Source organism: Poecilia formosa, unplaced genomic scaffold, assembly GCF_000485575.1.
Source record: "Poecilia formosa unplaced genomic scaffold, Poecilia_formosa-5.1.2 Scaffold64, whole genome shotgun sequence".
In the NCBI taxonomy this organism is placed as follows: domain Eukaryota; kingdom Metazoa; phylum Chordata; class Actinopteri; order Cyprinodontiformes; family Poeciliidae; genus Poecilia; species Poecilia formosa.
Genome location: NW_006800003.1, coordinates 1,249,556 through 1,270,530, shown reverse-complemented (window position 1 = coordinate 1,270,530; position 20,975 = coordinate 1,249,556). Strand labels below are relative to the sequence as shown.

The 20,975-nt window shown below is 38.2% G+C and overlaps 1 protein-coding gene across 1 annotated transcript in view; it reads right to left on the bottom strand.

Moving 5' to 3' along the window:
* cunh8orf34 (chromosome unknown C8orf34 homolog) overlaps positions 1-20,975 on the bottom strand; it is an 84,773-nt gene that overhangs the window by 34,201 nt on the left and 29,597 nt on the right. Inside the window, exon 8 of the mRNA XM_007554571.2 lies at positions 4,193-4,328. Within this exon, the coding sequence (XP_007554633.1) occupies positions 4,193-4,328 (136 nt within the window). The remainder of the gene's footprint in view (positions 1-4,192; positions 4,329-20,975) is intronic.

The window sequence follows — 20,975 nt, the reverse complement described above, 5'->3', positions numbered from 1 at the left end:
TAAAATTATACTTTTCAGATTGTTTAAATGTTAAGACTGGCTATTGCTGCTTTTTGTTTTATCACATTTTGTTCTAAGTTCTTCTAGTTTTGTTTTTGATTTTATGTAGATGTGTTTGCAGAGAAACATTATCTGGTGTCGTGGATTTGGTGGTTTCCTCAAGGCACTAAAGAATTTACATTCCCAGATGCATAAATAAACTTGTCGGATTAAAAACATAAAGTAATCCATCAACAACCTTTTTCTGCCTTTACAACTAAAACATTGAACTCAAAAGCCAGTTTATTTTTTTTGACAAGTCAATTAAAACAAATGACAAAAAAAAGCATCATAAAATGAATGGAGGTCCTGCAAGCCTTTTCCATGTCATCAGACAAAAGAACAAAGAAAAACAACCCCATTTGCTTTTATAGTGCAGCTGCATTCCTAGCCACAGGGTCTACAATAAAGGATAAATAATAAAAAGAACCAAACATATTTTATTTCTTTGTCTTTATACACCCATATCCTTTTGTCGTGCATCGTTAAATGTTCTCTGGAAGGTATCTAAAGTATCCTAGGTCAACAATTGGGCAAGCCTTCTTATTTTATGCAATAAAGCTACTTATTCCCTGCAAAACTGACCAGCATTTCTTTAGCAGTGGCTCTACAAGGCTTTATATAAAGTTGAAACCAGTAGTATACATACACTGTATAAAATTCATTATTCCCCTCTCTTTCACTGCCTGACATTAAACTAGAATAAAATCGTCCTGTTTTAGGTAAACTGATAATTTCCCAGACAATGTGTCAGAATATTGGGAGGAGTTGTTAGAGAACTCCTCCCAATATTGTCAGTGACACTGAGCCACTGACATGTGGCTCAGTGTCTTCAAACTGAGCCACATCACTCAAGTCGGCCCATGTCAGTATAGGAGTTTTTTCTCCTCCTCTTACCAGCCTTAGCTACCATCTTCACAAGGTCTTTTGCTTTTAATCTGGGATTGATATACACATTTTGTACCAAAACATATGGGACAGTGATGGAAATGATTCAGAGGCAAAAGAACATTTTTCTGACCAACATGCTTTTTTGTTAGTTTTTTATTTTTATTATTATTAAAACCAACAAAACCTTGGCTGGTTTCCAGTATCAAGTAACTAAGATTTAGTTTCAAAACCACCATGACTTCATTTAAATCATTCCTGCTATTTAAAGTTCTTTTAATAAGGTGCAACAGAAAGCACTAGATCAAGTACAGCTTTCTCCGGTTGTAGCGTCTAATTTTGCTGTTGATGCACACTGCTGATCAGCTGGCTGAGAGAATTGATCGACAGTTTTTGTCTGTCTATTTACCAAAGACTTTCGCTTGACTAGAATCTTTTTCAAACATTGTGTCAAAACTCAGGTCTCGACCCATCACTATTATTAAGCCAATGTTTTCAAGCTAAAGCTGGGAAAATATGAGCAGCAGGTCTGTTAAAAAAACTGACTGCAGGCACAACCTGAGCAGACAGCCTGACTAAACTGTTAATGTCAGCCCTTGGTATTTGTGTTACTGTTTAAACAGCAGAATGTGAAGAAAAGTTTAATAATCTGTACAATGAGAGCTTGAAAACTTCAACTAAGGATGTTTATTCTTGATCTTTGGTTAGATCTGTAACAAAACCACTTGTAATTTGATGAACAGCAGCAAATAAGTGCTGTATATGAAATTTTTCATAAATAACATAATCAACGGATTAACTTCAAGTACCATGAAGATTACACATTGCTTTCCTTTTTTCAGTATTTCCCCTTTAATCTTTTGTGCAGATATTGTAAATCGCTTAGTGGTCCATGAGTAACTTCAATGTGAGGTCATATGTTTACAGCTTTAGTTCACTCACACTTCATTCCTACATTTTCCGAGCCATCTGGTGAGTCGTCATTGAAAGGTGTTTATTTTAAAAAAAGGGCTAATACATACAGCAGGAAGGAGTCAACAAAATTCATTCAAACATGCCAAAGTTTTTCTAAGCAGACAGTTCGGTGGCCAGTATCTGGTTACCCATGTATCATGTATGTTTCCATTGCAATTTGCAGTTTTGTGCATTACCATTCAAAAATGTGAACCTACTCAGAATATTAACACTTATCAGTTCATTCAAATTAACCTGTTTCGTAATGTACTTTAAATATATGTGCACCGAAAATGAACTCAACTTATACTTAAAAAGCGTCTTTGTCAAAAATAATACAGTAACTATCATGTGCTGTTGACTGAATAAAAGTACTGTAATCATTAAACGAAAACATAGTGCGGTTTGTTAAAGTGTTAGGTAGTTAACACATTTGCAGTGCAATTCTGCTCAACTACAAGAAGCCTGAGAGAGAACTTTTAACGCTAACCTCGGCTGTAACGGGCAATAAAAGCAAGTTAACTTTCTTTGTGTACATCCTTGAAGCATTTTTCATACCACACTGAGCTGCCCAGACAGTTTTAGCACCCTCATCCATTTCTGCAAGTGTAACAAGGAATCAAATCTGCTTTAATAAATTGATGGCATTATTATTTTCTAAATGTGTAAAAAGTTTTAATCATTTAACACTCTACTGGTCTCCCACAATGCGCTTTCAGGCCGGATACGTCTTGGTGGTCTTGATCTTCCGACACCGTTCCAACTATTCAAACTTATGTCTGGCCTCTGTTCATGCCTGCTCTGGACAGCTGTGTATTCATGTCAGACTTGAGAGTTTTCTGTAAAGCACACAAAAACCCCCCAAACTGTGCGAGCTCCACTTTTCCAGCTTGCTCATCTATTTGTGGCCTTTACATTACCCCAAAAATGACAGACAAAACCCAGGGCTGCTTGGTTGATAAAACTCATGAAATATTTGGTGGTCAGGTTTAAAAGGAACAAAGCAAGAATTTGGCTGGACCCTAAAGTAGACAGTAAAACAGTGAAGAAGAACAGATGGCTGACATGAAAAAAGTGAAAACTTTACTTTTGAAAAAGAGTATTAAAAAAAAGAATCCAAACAACCCCTCACACAGATGCTACTTTACTTTGTCACTACTGTAAAAGAATTTGCTTAGAAACATCACACAATTAAACTGCCTACAAACAAAATCCAGAGATGCAACACCTATTCCAGCAGGACCTGATGAGACAACATCCAGAAGCCTGTGTTTGAAACAAAGCTGACAAGCTGCATGAATGGAACATAAGTGGCAAACAAAACCAAAACAGAGAAGTTTGCACAGACAGATGTGTGCCTGGCGTCTCGTCAAGAAGATACCCGTTTATCTCCGACTGGCATCAACGGAGATATGTGCCCACACCTGTCTGTGGCATCGCGCTCAAAACTCTGAAATCTGAGCGCTACCACTGATGCTGGAAGATGCAGGAAGTGTCAGAGGAGAAGACAGCGATAAAAAGAAAAAAGGAGAAACTATGATAAACTGTACGATTATCCACACAGGGATCATGAAAACAACCAGCACAGGAACAGTTTAAGTTATTGTGTCATTTTTTCATTCCCTTCCTTAACCCTTTCATGCATAAATTATGATCCTTTGTGTCAGGATTTTTTTTTTCCAATTTTTTTAAGGCATAAAAAATGGTAGGAAAAAATGTAAAAATTATTTTTTTTTTAGGTGATCAATTGTAATTTTCTCCAAATACAAAGTTGTTACTTGAAAAATACACCAGTAATATTGTTCTTTAGGGGTTATCTGATGTCACAATATTTTTTTGTACCGTTTACTACAGTAGAAGGAGGGACCGGGTTGGTTGGCGTGCTTTTTTGCCGGTCGGCCATGTTGGATTTAACAAAAATAATTTCTTGCATTTGCAGCTGATGGCCAGTAGTTGATGGTGTATTTTATGATGCATTAGTGTCCACTTCAGTGGTCTGCGTGCATTTATAACATAAAAATCAACAAGAAGCACAAGAAAATGGCTTTTAGACAGCTGTCCACTGTAGTGACCACTATGCATGAAAGGGTTAAGGGAGGGAAGAAGGAAAGAAGAAAAAGAAGGCTGTGTGACTGTGATTAATAATATGATTATCAGAACCTAGGAAACAAGCCACCAATACATATTCTACAACCATTTGGTTGCTGGCTGAGACAACAAACCAAAGGAAATAATTTCTGATATTTTTAAACTGTGACTTCAAAACTTAATTGCTCTTTACACTTTCAGAAAAAAAGGTGAAAACATTTACCTTGCACACCTAGAGCAGATGTTGAGGGTAACTTTGGCCTGTGGTTCAGGCTGATAGGAGCTGCGTCCCTGACTGAACTTGTTGCCGGACGGGGCCAGCCCCGTTACGCCCTCCATCCGCAGGTCATCCAGGTCCTCTGGGGAGACGGAGCAGAACATAGTAACGGCGGGGCAGGAGAGGGGAAAAACAGAAAGGACAACCATTAATCATATTTTGGTCTATTCCTTGTCAACGTAATGCCCCGTGATGACAGCCTGCTGGAAGTCAAAGGAGCAAGAGAGACCATCACAGTAGGTAATCATTATCAGCACAGTCATTCCGATGAGTTTCCACAAGAACATGCAGATTTTGAACTTTTGGATTGCTCGCGTCGCTGCAAAATTATTTCCAGTAAGAATTATGTCATGTAGCCACAATGAGGGTGACGAAAGCAAATACATTTACTCTGTAAGAAGAAAAAAAAATGTACAAGTATATGGAGAAGTGGTCAGCATTGTAGAGGTTTTTTTTTTTTTTGCTATATTCACTGGATAAGCCTTTTCTTTTTCTTTTTTTTAGCTGAGAAGCTGTCAACGTGGAGCAACTGAAACCTAATGTTTGAACAAAGTTAAAGCCTAAACAGGCTCAGCTGTCAAATCAGAATGATGCATTTTAACATCAAGGCATCATGCTGCACACATTTCCATACTTCTGTCAGAGTCGCATAGTGCTATTGTAATAGAGAAACTATGCTTAACTCACTCTAAGAGCAAGATTTATGACAGGACATTAAAGTAGTGATGCCGAATAAAATGAAATCAATGTTTTTGTGTCTCAGTGGGGACTTGCTACAGTTAGTTTATAATGATCAAAGAGGCAAGCTCTAAATCAACCAGACAGATGTAGTTTTGAATGTATCCCTAAGAGAAAAAGACACGTTGTACTTTCCAGGCCATAGTTCTTATAGATAGAATGAACACTCAGAGTAGGAATGGGTCAGTATCAAGTAAATATGCTACTATATCAGGTTACTTAAACAGTGTTTAAACACAAAAACATGTAAATATGATCCAACTAATCTTATTTCAGAAAAATAGTAACAGTCACTATAAATGGCAACTCAGTACCAAAAAATGTTATCTTCATCTGTACTAGTGGATGTGACAAGACAGATAAATGCGCTGGTTTATATAATCAAGTTCCATTTCTTCTTATTGTGCTACTAGTCTTTAAAAGATGAATGGACTGATATGATGGCATTGTTCAGTTTGAGATGCAACAGTTCATGTTCCTACAAAAAGAAAAAAAAAACTCAGCTGATGCATCAAGGAATCGACGAATGAAGCTTTTACATTTTTTTGTTTTTATACAACATTTATCTTTTAGTAGAAGATGCAAAAAGTAGCTCTAAGTGTTTTTTTTTTTTTTTTCTTATTTTGGGATCCTGAAAATAATTTCCCCAAGCAGTCAAAGTCGCCTTTGCAGTAAACCTGAAGGAAAGTGCAGGAATCTGCTTTCAGCCATCTGACTAGCAGTCCTGCAACAGTGATGAGTTTCTCTGGGCTCTATAAAGCCAGATTAAATCCTGGTCATTCCAGTAATTTAATCTCATTTAAAGGACTTGAAATCTTAAGATTTGTACGTTGAAAGGTTTTTGCAGTTTTGAAACTGAACTTTTTTTTTTTTTTTTTTTTCCCCCCCCGGTTTGTTATACCTCCAAACTGGAAACCATCCCATCCCTAATTTAATCTGTGTTTCTTGACTATACAGAGATACAGAGATGTCACCATTTATTAGTTAAAGGTGGGGTTCATGTTGAGGACATGCATCAAATGTAGTGTAAAGGCTGCTTGAGCTTGTGGTCAGATATCTGAAACCAGAACTAAAACATTTTTTCTTTGGGATCATATTACAGTGTTCCCTGCTAGAAAGAAAAAAAAACATAGGTTTGACACCTTGCAAGATGAGAATGCATGACTAATCACAAGGATTGGATCTGATGACACTTCCTCATGAGAACTCTCTCCCTCTATTCATCAATCATAGTGGTACAAAACCCCCAGAGATCTTATCTGTCTGGCCAGAAATAATTCTGACTAAACATAAATGTATTCCTTAAATCTGTCATCAATTGCTCTATGCAAAATATTTCAAAAGACATGTGCTAGTGACAGCAAAAACTAAATATAATAAAGATATTTTTCATGTTCATCTCAGAAAAAATAGGACTGTAGATTATTCAGTCTTTCAGGTTGCGGATTGGTAACTTTTGTTTCACTTTACATTTTCTACCTTTCGTTATCCATGTAAATCCTACTGATCCAAATTTGGGATAAAATGTGGAAAAAAAAAATATATATATTAAAACTTGAAATCCCTCCAGGTCTCTTTTGTAAATGTTTAATTGTAGAATTCAATTTTGATGTAGCTCTGGAATTCTTTTTTAAATAAAAATGTGCATCTTTATATGAACTGCCTTTAATGAGTTACAATCTATAAAGCAAAATTCCAGTAAGGTGCAATATTTGATTATCATTTCAAAGTTGAGCCTAATTTTAGGATGGTATAATATAAAATATAAATGAAAAGCAACGCCTTGAACTTTTTCCACATTTATTCCTTTAACAACCACAAACTTCAATGTATTTTTCTAGGAGTGTGTGTGAAAGATTAGCATGGAGTAGTTCTGAAGCGGGACTGTATATAGTTTTGGAATCACTATAGTCCCATAGAATAAAAGTAATTTAAGCAAAACCTGCCTGTCAGCATGAAGTTGGCTTCAAGATTTCAAAAAGCAACAAATCTCGCTTTAATCCAAAGACATTCAAGAACAGATGGGAAGCAAAATCATTAGCATCCATGAGCCCAGAGCAGGTTATAAAAACATTTTTATGTCTTTGGGACACCGCAATCCAAGGTGAGAACCATTATCCACTAATCGAGAAAACATGGAGCTGTGGTAAACTCACTCAGAAGTAGTTAACATACCAGAATTGCATGTTCAGGTGTGTACCCTGAACATCAGTGTGTAACCTGAAACAATGTCTAAAGCACTGCATGCCTCACTCGCCTCTGCTAATGTCAGTCTTCGCGATTCAACAATAGGAAAGCTTCATATGGTGGTCGTAGCGCAATGTTCTCGGACCGCTGAACTCCTACAGGACTTGGATGACTTGCCGTTAATTGATGGAACCATGGATTTTCTCCTTCACTCACAAACTGCTAACAAGGACGACACTGAAAGGCTAAAAACGCTTTTGGAGTGGGCGAGTCAAAGCCCAAACTTAAATCTGACTGAGAATCTGATTGTGGCATGACCTTAAACAAGTAATTCATCCTCAAAGCCTTCTAATGTGGCAAATAAATAAATAAATAAACAATCCTGCAAAAAAAAAAAAATAAAATAAAAATAAAAGAATGGAGGAAAACTTAACTTTCTTTTAATATGAGATGGAAACCGGTTTGTTTCCTCGCATTCGGATTTCAGACCTTAGACTGACTAGAATGTCTCTGTTATAGACGCTGCCAGAGAAGATGTATTGTTTTATAGTCCTGAGAAGAAAAGATAAACTGCATTCCATCAATACCCCTAAGCAGAGCGATATTAAATGTCCCATTTATCATGGAATGCTTTGGAGGTGGGGGTGGGGGGACAGAAAGAGCCACCAGCGATTTGGGCAATTTTCTGGTCGTGGGAATTGCACAGTTTGGTGCCTTCCCTCTTTTCCTGTTTTCTCCAGTTCCATTCCCACTTCTTTCCCCTTCTAGCCATTACCCTGATCTTTCGGCGACCCACTAATTCAACATACCAGATTTTCTTTGGGTCATTGGGTGTGATACAAATCATTATTTGGCATTCAGAAAAATACACTTGTGAAACTACTGCTTGTAAGAGATACCAAAAGGATCATTTAAAGTGGCCCTGACCCTGATAAAAAAAACAAGACCTCTGTGTCCACAGCTGCTTGTCACCTCAACTCCCTTTTGTCTTTATTTTTTTTTTTTTTTACTAGTTTACTTCTAGTTCAGAAAAATCAGTACACTGATGAAGAGAAAGGTCTCAGTGTCTAAGGGGATAAAAAACTGAATGTCTGACACTAGAAAAGGTCAACCAGATAAATACAAGCTTTGTCTCGAGCCTGCAGAAAAAGATGTTAGAGGGGCCTGAAAGTCAAGTAAAAGACATAAATATTTCAAGTCCCAGCGTTTCATCTAAGTGTGATTGCTTCTTTAGTTTTCTCTCATCAATAAAGATTTGGAAAAGAAAAAATAAAAACAACTTTGCGAGACAAAGCTGTAAAAGTCCAGAAAAACAATTTAAGCGTCTATCTGCCAAACAATAACTGATCTACTTAGACTTATCCCATCCACTAGGATTGTCACAATACTAACATTTTAAAATTCAATATCGATGCTAAGAAAAATATTCAATATCATTCAATAGCTAAGGCAACTGTCTGATCATTAAAAAAAAAATAAATCAGAGTAATTTACATATGCCACTGCTACAATGTTTACAATGTCACAGTAATGTCACCAATATTGTTAATCTCATGGAACTCTGTTTATAGTTCCAACGTGAAAGATTCTTCACATTTAAAAAAAATAATATAATCTCTGCGTGTACATGAGGTGCTTGAGTGATGAATTGTGTGGATTTGCTGTATTACAGACGACCTATTTAAGATGTCCATGTGTATCGTTAAACCGTATTATATGTCTTTTGACAGTGTCCTTTGAATGACACCGGACATTTTTGTGGTCCCACACAAAAAAGAAAAAGATAAGACACAATGCAATCTTGTAATCACAGAACATGGATTTGTGTCTTGGGTCAAATTACAGTCAGAAGTAAAGCCATTCGAAATGGAAAAGTTTCACCATTGTCTGGATTGCATACAACAGCGTTAATGGTAATCGCACTCCGTATAATCCACTTTTATACATTATGTAAACCAGGACTCGGCAGTCTTTTCATGTTCACATTCCCAGCATCACGCTCCCTTTAAAGTTTGTGTCAACATACAGCGTGTTTGGTATGCAGAAGTGCTCTTTTCCTCTGTATTTTTAGTCAAAACCGTGTGCATGCTCTCCAATGTTTACATTAGAGTTCAGCATACCTCCAACACAATGGGGCTATGATAAGTTTACAGTGCGTCTCCCATGAGACCAGTTTACCCTGAGACCATGACTGCCTCCTGGGCCTGCGGTCTAGACACAACAAATGTCTGTCTGCACTTGCCATTTGAAAGTCTATGGCAAGCTGTTTGCGTAAACATTCAATATCCTTGATTTTAGCAGTTGTTAATGCTTTGTAGTGCATAACTACATGTTTTTTTTCTTAAAAAAAAACAAACAAAAAAAAACAAAACTTGCCAGATACACTTTTTCTTACAAATGGGACTTTTGTGTTTGACGCTGTAGTCATATTTAACTGGTTAGCACTGAAAACGACAGACAGGTTAACTGGTGGAAGCAAGTTCTGAACACTAGTTAACTAACTATGCACAGTAGGCAACTAATACGGCCTAAACATTTCCATATAAGGAAACCTAAATGGTGAGATAACTTAAGCTTTATCAGCCATTAAAATCTCTGAAATAGTTAATTTTAGAGAGGTTAATAAGTGAGCAAAAATGTGTGCTAGCTAACTAGTACAGCCTAAAATGCACGTTTAATTACTAATAATGTATAAGCATAAGTTAATTAATGGAGCCTAAAGTGTGGACTGGTGAACTGAAATAAGCCTTTCTAGCCATACTACTAAAAGAAGGAATCAAAATGTCAGCTAGTCCACTAGTGACCACAAGCCAACAGCTGAATTTCAAAGTTGATCTTATTGGAAATAAATAAATAACTTATTGGCTACAAGTTAGCATAAGCTAACTTGTGGAATCCTCTTAGTCATATTAGACAACTAAACCATTAAAAAGCACTTATTTACTAATTAAATTGTAAAGTCGTTCTTGGTGATTAGAAGAGCGTTAGTTGGACTAATAGAAGCTTTTCTGGCCCCTTATGTGAGCTAAAAAAAAAAAAAAAAAAAAATCACTTAACCAGTACAGCCCACAAATGCTTCTTAGTTAACTTATAATGCTACATTTATTAAACAATGTTGACTACTGCAGTTAAAAAATGTGCGCTTATTAGCAGGCTGAAGTTTTCTAGCTATACTAGTGAACTAGTATAAGAAAAATAGTAAGCAGAACATGTCAACTTGGTAACATAAGGCTATTTATGTCATAAGGATATTTCCTATGTTTCCAGTAGAAAATTATCTTCGTCGTAGTCTGACTTCACTTCAGCTCCAACTTGTTGGAAAAAAAACATGCTAATCGTAGGAAACGGTTTTACAAGAGCAGCAAAAGATTGAGCCAGTGTTGGCAAGTGTCTTTCTAATGGAGTAAAGACAGCAAATCTGACAAATGACATCAAGAATATGGAGTAAACAGAAACAACTCGCCATTATGAGTCATCTTGGATGCATGCATCAGAGCAGCCATGCATGCGCATTCTGTCTACGGACCAGACATGACAGATAAATAAAAATGGGTTTGCTCTGAAGACACGAGCCGGGGAGAGCGGAAACTATTCAAGCAATGCAATCCTAACAAAAGGCCTGCAAGATGTACAATTCCGTGCCGCAATCACTCACTCACAAGTATAAAGCCAGAAAGGAGTAAGAGGAGGAGTGCACAGATAAAGTGTTTGTGTGCTCTACTCTCCAAGTTTCCATGTAATTTAATGTTTAAACAGCGACGGTCTGACTGACTCTCTGCTGCCCTTGGTGAAGCTTAAAAACAGAGCGGGAGTCATAATTAGTGCAGCAGCTTCACAAGTAACTTAATGTACACCTTCTCAAGGGATGCGCTGACAGATATATAGGGTGGAATCATCCAACGAGCACTGCCGCACACGTGGAGTTTGGGAGACACGCTTTCAGCAGCGCATCCAATCCAGTGCATTTCATCATGCGCTGTAATCCACCGCGTCTCATCGGAGCGAAATAATTGATTTTTCCATTCTTTCATGAGTAGCAACGACGTGTAACCGCAAAAACAGTGGGCCCTAATTAATAGTTTGTATGCGACAGACGCGCTGCAGCCAAACACCATGCTCTCTCTCTCTCTCTCTCTTTCTCTCTCTCTCTCTCTCTCTCTCTCTCTCTCTCTGCCTTCCCAAACGCAGGGGGACCCACATCTGCGAACACATCATGGAGCAGCAACGGCGGACCTCACAACTTCTGCCGCCCGCACACACGCAGCCTTTCCCATTTGTGTTTCATTAAGCGCCTCAAATGCACACACGTCTGAGCGCAGCGGTTAGTCGTCACACAGACATCTTTTGAAGTGAATCGCAACAGAGACACGTTTGTTTGGCTTGGTAATAAAAACAATATTCCAACGTACATATCATAATTATGTTTCGGCTTTCACTGGCACCCCCAACTTTGAAGCCTGCCTCGTCTCTTTGAGCCTGTAAGGACTCCGCTGTAAAGCTGTAGGCCGCTTCTGCTCCGAGCACAGCAATAAAAACCCTGATCAGAATCAGATGGGGGTGGGGGGAGACACATGAGTAGGGTAACATCACAGCTCTGAGGTCTGTGGAAAGTCTTATCACAGATCTTGGTGCGAACCTTCTTTTAACTTTCCCTCTAACCACAAATACTGCTTCAATTAGAACATTGCTGTAGATGTAGAGCCCCGATGTGCTGATGTGTCACAGTGCTGGTCATTACGCTCGGTTGCTGAGCGTTTTTTTTTTTTTTTTTTCTCCTCGAAATGTGTAACTTTGATATTTAATGCACGAGGAGTAGCAAAACTTTAATCCGTCAGGATCAATGTTTTCCACCTAAGCAAAATCAAATCAAAAGTAAAATGGCTTTTACTGGCGGTAAGTTGAGAGCAGCTGCCGGGAATTGAACATTGTACTCTTATTTTATTTGACTGATCAACAACACATACTGTGCATTTTTGTGAAGTGAAAGGATAAGTGCTTTTCAATTATTAATTTTTTTTGTTTGTTTGTTTGTTTTGTTTCTACAACCACTTTGCATTGAAGGAAGTCTTTTGGGGTATAACTCTGCCAGCTTTTCAGACCAAGAGACTGACACGGCTCCCTGTTCTTTGGAAAAAAAAAAATGGCACTAGCTCAATTAGACAGGATGGAAAAAAGCTGAAAAGCAATTTTGAAATCTTGGCATAGACACTCGATTGTCTTTGGGATTGGACTTTGACTGAGCCACTCTAACAGATGAATTCTACTTTGATCTAAATCCCTTGGGTTCATCGTCCCAATGAATGGTGAACTACCACTCCAGCCTCACGTCTTTTACAGCTGGCAGCAGGTCTCTTTGTGTTCAGATCTACCCACCTTCCCCATCAACCCTTTGCTCTTGTTGAACAGAAGCATCCCCACATACTTATGTTGCCTCCACTATGCCTTAACCATGAGCATGGCGATGTCCTCAGAGTGATGTGATGGGTTTTTCTTCCACAAATTGTATTTTGCACATACAAAACTGCAGTTTTGGTTTCATTTGACCAAAGAACATTCATCCACATGTTTTATGGAAAACTGTATTAACAATTGAAACTGAAATGCTGTTTTCATTTTAATTAGGTAAAGCACTTTGAAATGCCTTTCTGCTGAAATGTGCTATACAAATAAAATTTGATTGATTGATTGATTGAAATAACAATGGCAGTATTCCCTGTTCAATTGCTTTTGCCTTGAAACTCCTCAATAAAGACCTAATCTTTTAATAGGCTGGACTAAATGTTGTCCTGTTGCCAGTTTCTTTCACCTAAGCTGTGAATCTTTGCAGTTTTTTTTTCTGAATTGGTGTTCTGGCTACTTCTCTGATTAATGCTCTTCTTGCTGGATTTGTCAGTCGAAGTGTTTTTTTTTTCTTCTTTATCAGATACTGAAAGCTTTATTTTATTTTTTTTCCAACTTAACCCCATTTTAAAACTCTCCCCAACTTCATCCCAGACTCATTATGCTTGAAATTATTCACTATGTGGGTGGCAACTGGTTGCACTAGTTTATTTAGTGGGTATCCAAGTTAAAAAGGTTGAATATAAATGCATGCAAAACTTTTAGGATTTAAATTTACCGTCTATCTCATACAGTCAACACACTGTTAGGCTTGCAATGTAGCACAAGATCAAAAATTAAAATGCTATGTATACTTTTGTAAGATACTTTATCCCAGATGTAGTTCAAATTTGAATTATTGCAACAATTATCATGTTGAATCAGTGGTTTAACGGAGAAACCCACTGGTTTCTGAAATCTTCATCTTGATGCAGACAGAAGCCAGGAAACAGTGACGTCTCCCATCTAAACAACCTATAACAACATAATGCATCCATTCATACAAGGCCTCTATCTGCAGCTCGAGATAGCGGCACCATATCTTCAGATTACATACTTGGCTTCCTATCTGCCATCTCCCGCTTCTGTCTGGCTACACAGCCACAATACAGCACCACTGTATCCATCCAGCACCCCTCCGTGGCGTTTATCGTCTCCGTTAATCTGCGGTGAATAATCAGACGGGACATGCTGGCTGGTGTGGGGCCACGAGGAGCAAAGTGTTGCCCGTAGGTAATTGGTTCCAGTAAAATCACAGCAACTTGGATCTGAATTAATGCATCCGTCTGCAGCACGCAGACTTTTTACTGGCGTCAAATTGGCTTCTAGTAATAGGGGAGGCTCTTTCCACTGACAGGCTGGCAAAACCGTCGGAGGGGAGCCCGACCCTTTCCTGCAGGCACCTCAAGCGACAGATTTAGATTTAAAGCAGCTTTCACCCCTGAAATATAGCACTGCATCTGTCTGCTTCGATACACCTCCTCTCTTCCCCTCAATGCGTCATGAAGGTGATGTTTTGTTTGTGTCGGTTTACACCGTTTCCACGGTAAATGCTGTGTTTTATGTTGTTTGGGCAACGATGAAGAAGGCGGTGGAGGCGAGGGAATGTACGTGCGGTGTAAAAAAAAATAAAAAATAAAAAAACAGCCCTCTCTCATCTGCAGCTGAGCGTGAACACAAAGACATATTTTAAATGTAGGTGAAGTTAATTATCCACAACAGCAACAACTAGCAGTCGTCTTAACAACTGTGTATAAAGCGGGTTCAGATTTAATGTAAAACTTACAATTTATTACGCTACAATATTTTAAATCAAAATAAATACGCTGGCGTGTGTCTACATGGCTTGAACATCTTCACAGTTCCATCAAAAACATCAGTGTACTCCATAGGGATTTAACTTAATACAACGGCAAGAAGGAGGGAATAATTGTTACAAAGGAAGAAAAACGTACAAATAAAAATCTGTGACGTTCAGAATCCGTTTTACCGGCTAAATAAAACCGTCAGCTGCCTTCAAAAATAATCCAATTTGTAAGTAGTCATGTGTAATATGGTTATAAATCAGGAAGAAAGATGTGGAGAAGATGATAAAACAGCATTCCAAGCTTGGAACAGGTTACAGAGCACTGCTCAATCCATCACAGTCAGAAAATGGAAGAAGAATGGGAGAACTTAACCCACGGTCATTTATCTAAAGCAGGCTTCTGCAACTTTTATAGCCATTATACTAAACACATTTTGTCCAGCGTCACACAAACTCAGTGACCCCACACAAAAAGTTATGCTCTTTTAAAAGTACTGACTGTATCAACTTTAAACATCTATAAAACAGAACTAGAATTTAAATTCTGATACTCTTTGGGTTTTAAAGCCAATACATCTTTACGATGCAGTCATGGCAATGTTATTTTATTTTGGTTTCAGTGTAGGGATGCACAAAGAGTGACACGCCGTCATGATCTGAAGTTGGTAGGGTTCGTTTCTGCGTTTCCACTTCTGATGATTTCCTTGTTTATGACTTAATTCTTCCTTATTAAGTCAATCACTGTGCCTAGTTTAATAGTTCTTGCTTTTCCATTAGATCAGAGGTTTTTCCCCTTGGTTATTTCTCCCTGAGGTCCTTTCATGTTAATTAGCCTCTTTCTCTCAGCCTTCCTGTCTAGTCTCCTCATAGCTGAACCCTGTTTACCAATCAGCCACCTGTCGACAAATCAAGCTTTCCAGCATTTAAGCTTCACACTGCTGGTTTTGCCTGTTTTGTTCCAGTCGTCCTGCCATCGCCTGTTGTGTTCTCGGGTTTTTCTGCCCATGGTTTCCTGCCAGTTTTCCTTCCATAGCCATCTGTAAATTTTTGCATTTGTTTCATTAAATCTCTTGAATGCGTCTCTGCCTCCGACTTTGCCTGCAGTTTGTCAAAGTCAAACTGCAACAACTCCGCATTATGACTCATAGCTACGGAGCAATAAGTAGTGGTCCCCTAATCTATACTAAAAGTGGGTAAGGAGAGCAATAATCAGAGCAAAGAAGCAGAAGGTAAATAACTGAGGAGCTGCACAAACACACAGCTCAGGTGGAAGAATTTGTCAACAGGAAAACTAAACCCGCTCTCTATGGGAAAAATGGCGAGAAGCAGTTATTGAGTCATGGGATGTCCTACTCTCTAGCTGCAAGTACTTTACCAAGGTAGTGTACTTTAAAGTAACTCATCAGGTTTTCAGAAGCTTTATGTCCAATTAGAAAAATCGCACTCTGAAGCAACGTGACCAATGATGTAACATGGATCACCTTTCAGTTAAATATTCAGCGGGGTAAAGTAAAGATCGCAGAGGAAAGAGAAGACGCTCACTTTCCCTTTTCAACGCAAGGACTCCGCTATTAAATTGCACTGCACTGCAGGCAGCACTTGATCGGGGAGCGATATAACACACTTAACAAAAGGGCTACACACAGGTAACGTAACTCATCCGTTAGTCACCGTGTCACTCGCTGTGCGTATCAAAGATCAGACGGCAGCTTTATCTCGCCCTCATCTTGTCTCCATCAAATCTTCGGTGCTGCTCTTACAGCGTCTACTCGCGTTTCAGGATTTATGCCAGAGTGAGTTAACACACTGACAGAGGTCGGGCCGGCTCACGCAGGGAGGTCTGATGGCTGTCACATAATGTTGTTTGAGCTCTGCTCCTCTCTGGAACAATGAGAGCGATACATGAGATCAGTTCTTTAAAATCCTTCACCACGTGATTGTACTTAAAGTAGAGAGGCTAGACGCGGACAAAAGCTCAACATTCTCTGCAGGTCTTGCGTTGGTGGATAATGCCTCCAAGAATGTATTAAAACTAATATTTACCAATGTAGATTTTGAGGATCTTGACGAGGTGGAGTGAGTCCTACAGTAACTTTCCAGCAGGGAGCCGGCAAACTCATTGACATTGACTTTTCCATTAAAAACCTCGCTCCAAGGCCAAAATCTGGGTGTTTCTTCCCACAACCCCAACTTCCAGAAGATAAGTTTATAACTGGGGTCTCATGGCCACCCTGAAAAAGCTAGAATCTTGTCATTATCCAGTGTTTCTACAAGAACATGTGAGCCATATTAATTTCCAGTATAGCTTCGACTGCGGTTAATGCTAAATGCAGACTTAACGAAAAAGAAGAAGTGGTACCTGAGGGAAACTGGAGTATCAATAAGAGCTCCAATTATTTTTCTCCTTGGAAAAATCTGAACAAAGCAAATCATGCCTTTACTTTTAGAGGTGTAATAAAGTGAGAAAACTTTGGCAAGCTTAGCTGTGCAACCATTTCAAGAGAATCTTATTATCCCATAAATCTAAATCTAGAGATTAAGGGGGAAAAAAACACACCCAGTATGGAAAACACTTAAGACACGGAAATAGTGATTATTTCTTTTGAAACCTTTTTTTTTTATTTTATTAAACAATGTATAATCTCTGGGTGTGTCTACGTCTCTCTAGGCTCAACAAGTGGGACTTTTCTGCCATCTAGTGGCCATCTGAAAGTGCATTTGCTGCTCATTGTGGCTCTGAATTTCCTTCTCAGAAAGCCCCGACTGATCGCAACCACAACCTAGAAATATTTAATTTTTTTCTTACCATTATGACTGCTCTTGTTCCTCTGATCTCTGCGTGTGCAGCAGTAGCTAGATCAATGCCATTTCAGTTAAATGCTGTGCTAATTAGCTGTAGAACACAGAAGCACTATACAGAACATTTGAGTTTATGGATGTGTTTTATTTATAAAAACATAACAAAAAGAGCAGATTAATTTCGCTGGAAAATTTCTAATCGAATCAACAGATGCAATGGTAAAATCAACTCAACTATCAGAAACTGTGATGGAATATTTCCGCCACTAGATGTCAGTCTAAGCAAAAGTTTAAAGCCTCCAACCAATTTTGGTTCTGGACGAAAAATGTGTTCATCAGAGGACCTCCATTCAGCCATCAATCACTGGGAAAAAACAGATTTATTTGCAATTATTTATACCAATTTTCACCCCAGCAGCAAAATATGCCCAACATGTATGTGTTGGCCTCTGGTGGGAGTCAAAGCACCCTGGAGGGAAAAAAAAATATCGGAATAAGAATTATTTACTTAAATCATAGAAAAAAGAAAAAAAAAAAGTTAAAGAAGTGTATAAAGCAAATGCCAAACCTTTCAATTTTATTATTTTACAAAATGAAGCTAGAACTATTAGCATTGGCATTAATCGTCATGAATAATGAAACGGCAATAAGAAAGTGGCTGCCTAATGATTGTATCTTCGGCCGGAAAGATGAGTACATCTGAAACCGTAAAAAAACAGGTTTATTTTTATTTTTTCACCCAGGACTGTGAGATATTTTAAAAGAAGGGAAAAAGCCCCTGGTTAGAAAACCACTGAAGTTGTTTCAGTGCGAGAGTACTGTGAAGAAAACAACGATGATTTTTTTTTTTTAAAGGAGCTGACTACCAGGAAAAAAAAATATTGTCCAATCACCTTTTTTTTTTTTTAAATCCCACAGTCTTTGTAAGGTAATAAAAGGTTTTATGCACTTACTTTGTCTCTTCCCATAAAATGTGTTATTACTGATGAATGCCATTTTTATGAATTAGAAAAAGGTACGTACAAAAGTCCCACCCCTTCACATGAGGTATCATTGAAAAGTCCTAAATGTCCTCTCCAGATACCAAAAGGAATTAATTCAGAAGAATGCAAAGGGGTGGGAGATATTCAAGTTTAGAAATGAACTCTACAGAGGACAAAAATGAACTACTGGTAGTCAGGAGGTTAAACAAGTTAAGTAGAGGTCCGAGTGACTGCAGGGCGCTATATTTGGACCACACTAGCTTTGAGAAGTCGAGTAAATGTTTTAACCTGCCTGCTGACAGCAGAAGGAAAACAATCCACTTATAAAGGTTAATATAAAAAGCTCACATCCCGTCAACGCTTGAGCTTCTAACAACTGGAAAACACTCCAAGGTTACATGTTGAAAACTTCTTGAACAAGTTGCTGAATACTACATTGTTCTTTGTGTTTACCAGCTGTAGCGCACACTAAAATCCATTTGTTAAATTACCATCTTATAATCCCAGCCTGCTGGGTTACTCTCTTGTTTTTAAACCGACATGCGTTTGCAAGATCTGCGACGATGCGTTCTGCAGACTCAGAGGCGGTAAACACAGAAGACAGAATCCATGACCAGGCCTTGACAGAGGATCACAATTGACCTTGCTACATTGTTTCATCTGAATTACAACCCTGGACAGTAGCGTAAAAGACATGAGAGAATATGGCTGAGAACAAGAGTTATGATCACCACGGGCTATCGCAGACCACCAACATCTCGTTTTATGGTTGTATCTATCACTGCGATGTACTGCTGTCCTGGGCTTTGAATGTATATACAGATGAGACCTTGGTGCTCTGACCTGTGAAGGGTTCCTTCACTGAAAGCTATAAGAGAAAGAATTACCCAGTTACCCAATTACAAGAAGAAGAAGAAGACACTCTGGACAGATGGGACCCAATTATTTACTTTTTGGTCAAAATATAAAAATCCTAGAGGTACACCTCAAAAATTTAAATAGAATTGAAAAGTGTTTTTAGGTTTTTATTATCTGCGAGTAATTTTAATCACCCAAATTACAAAAAAAAGGCTTGAAATGTTTCACTATGTGTAATAAACTTGCTTTGTTTCCTAAAACAAGTGACAAAAAGAAAAATCCACTTTTTAACACCAATTATTTGAGATGTACCTGTATGTGTGATGAGACATCAACACTACACATCATCTTGAACACACCATCCACAAGCCGAAACATGGTAAACGTGAAATAGTTGAGGGGTATGAAACATTTTTCAAGGTGCTGTAAAATGTGTACAGATAATCATCCTGTCTGCAAAGGCTGATTATTAAAGTCGGCAATTGTTTAAATTCTGCTTTTATAGAAAAAAAAATAATAATCTAGCATCTCAATTTAAACAAACCGCATATTAACAGTGTACATTTTTTCTGTAAATCCCTCTCTGTACAACCTTCATGCGTTTTGTGTCACATCAAAAGAATGCAAACGTCTGGCAAACTAACAAGCAAGAAAACCTATGACCAAAGTACAGGAACCAAAGGCATACGTAGATTGTGTTTTGCTATTTAACAATAACTCAGACTGTTTGATAGGCACTGAGGCAGTATAATTGGAGCACATGTTAGACACAGAGAGAGTGCGCTGGTGGTTGGCGTTCCTCAAAGTAGCTCTGTATGTCAGCCATTTCTCTGCTAACCGTGGTGACAGTCTGCATAAACGCCGAATTTCCCCAGTGAGCAACGACAGGCTATTAGTTACGCTTTAAACTGATCTTTTTGCCACCTGCTGCTTTCGTGCATATGTATGCTCTTTTTTTTTTAATTAAGAGATTCACCCCTGCTGATTCAGATTGAACAAAAAAATAATAATAATAATCTGAGCTTCAGCTCATTAAGTATTTCAAGCACTAGATACAGTTTGTTATCAGGCATTAGATTCATGCGCTGCACAAACAGAATGACAAGCACCTTTCATTGAACCAGAGAGAAACAAGGTTTTAATGTCAGATGCTCTTTCCATCAATCACCAGTCGGGTTGATGGCAGGAATATATGAGGTATATCAAAAAGAGTGATTCTCTAGTTGTCATGTCTAGTAGGATAACTTGCCACCAGACACCATTTGACAGCATGTAAATGTCACCTATGCATATTGTTGCCTTGTTCACTAATTTTCTAGCATGCAGGCATGCATTTCTGCAAAACTCTTCTAGATTTGTTAGATCCTATTCTAGATTTGGTTCCGTTTTGTGACCCGCCTCTGGCCCAACCTCAGCCCATCAGATGCCCTCACAATTGTCCCTAAAATATTTGGTATACTGTCCAACAAGCCCCAACCATCATCCTTCCACCACTTTATTAAAAAGTCGGTATGAGAAGCATTATGCCACAACAACTCTACTTTGGTCTTATTTGTTGAAAAGACTTTGTTTTCAATATCTTGGTGTGGAACCCTACCTATTTGATGTCCAGTATTTGCAAATTCACCTATTAGCAGATTTTTTTTTTTTTTTAACATGACTCAGAATTCTTTGTCAACAATCTGAGTATTCACAGACTGGTTTTAGATCACATCTAAATATTTTACAGTGCAGCTTGCACAGGTGAAATGCCTTGACGTAATGCTACTCGACATGCTGTTGGCTACCTTTTGCAAAGCAGCAAATCTAGCCTTTATTTTCCTTGGAACTGATTGGGTGTAGATACTGGCTTCTGCGGCAGTGTCGAAGCAGTTTTTATTAAATTAAATTAAATTAAATATTAAATAAATAGTAAATGAATAATGTAAACTAATGGATTTCAAACTGTTTGGACATTCACTCAAATTTAAGATGTATG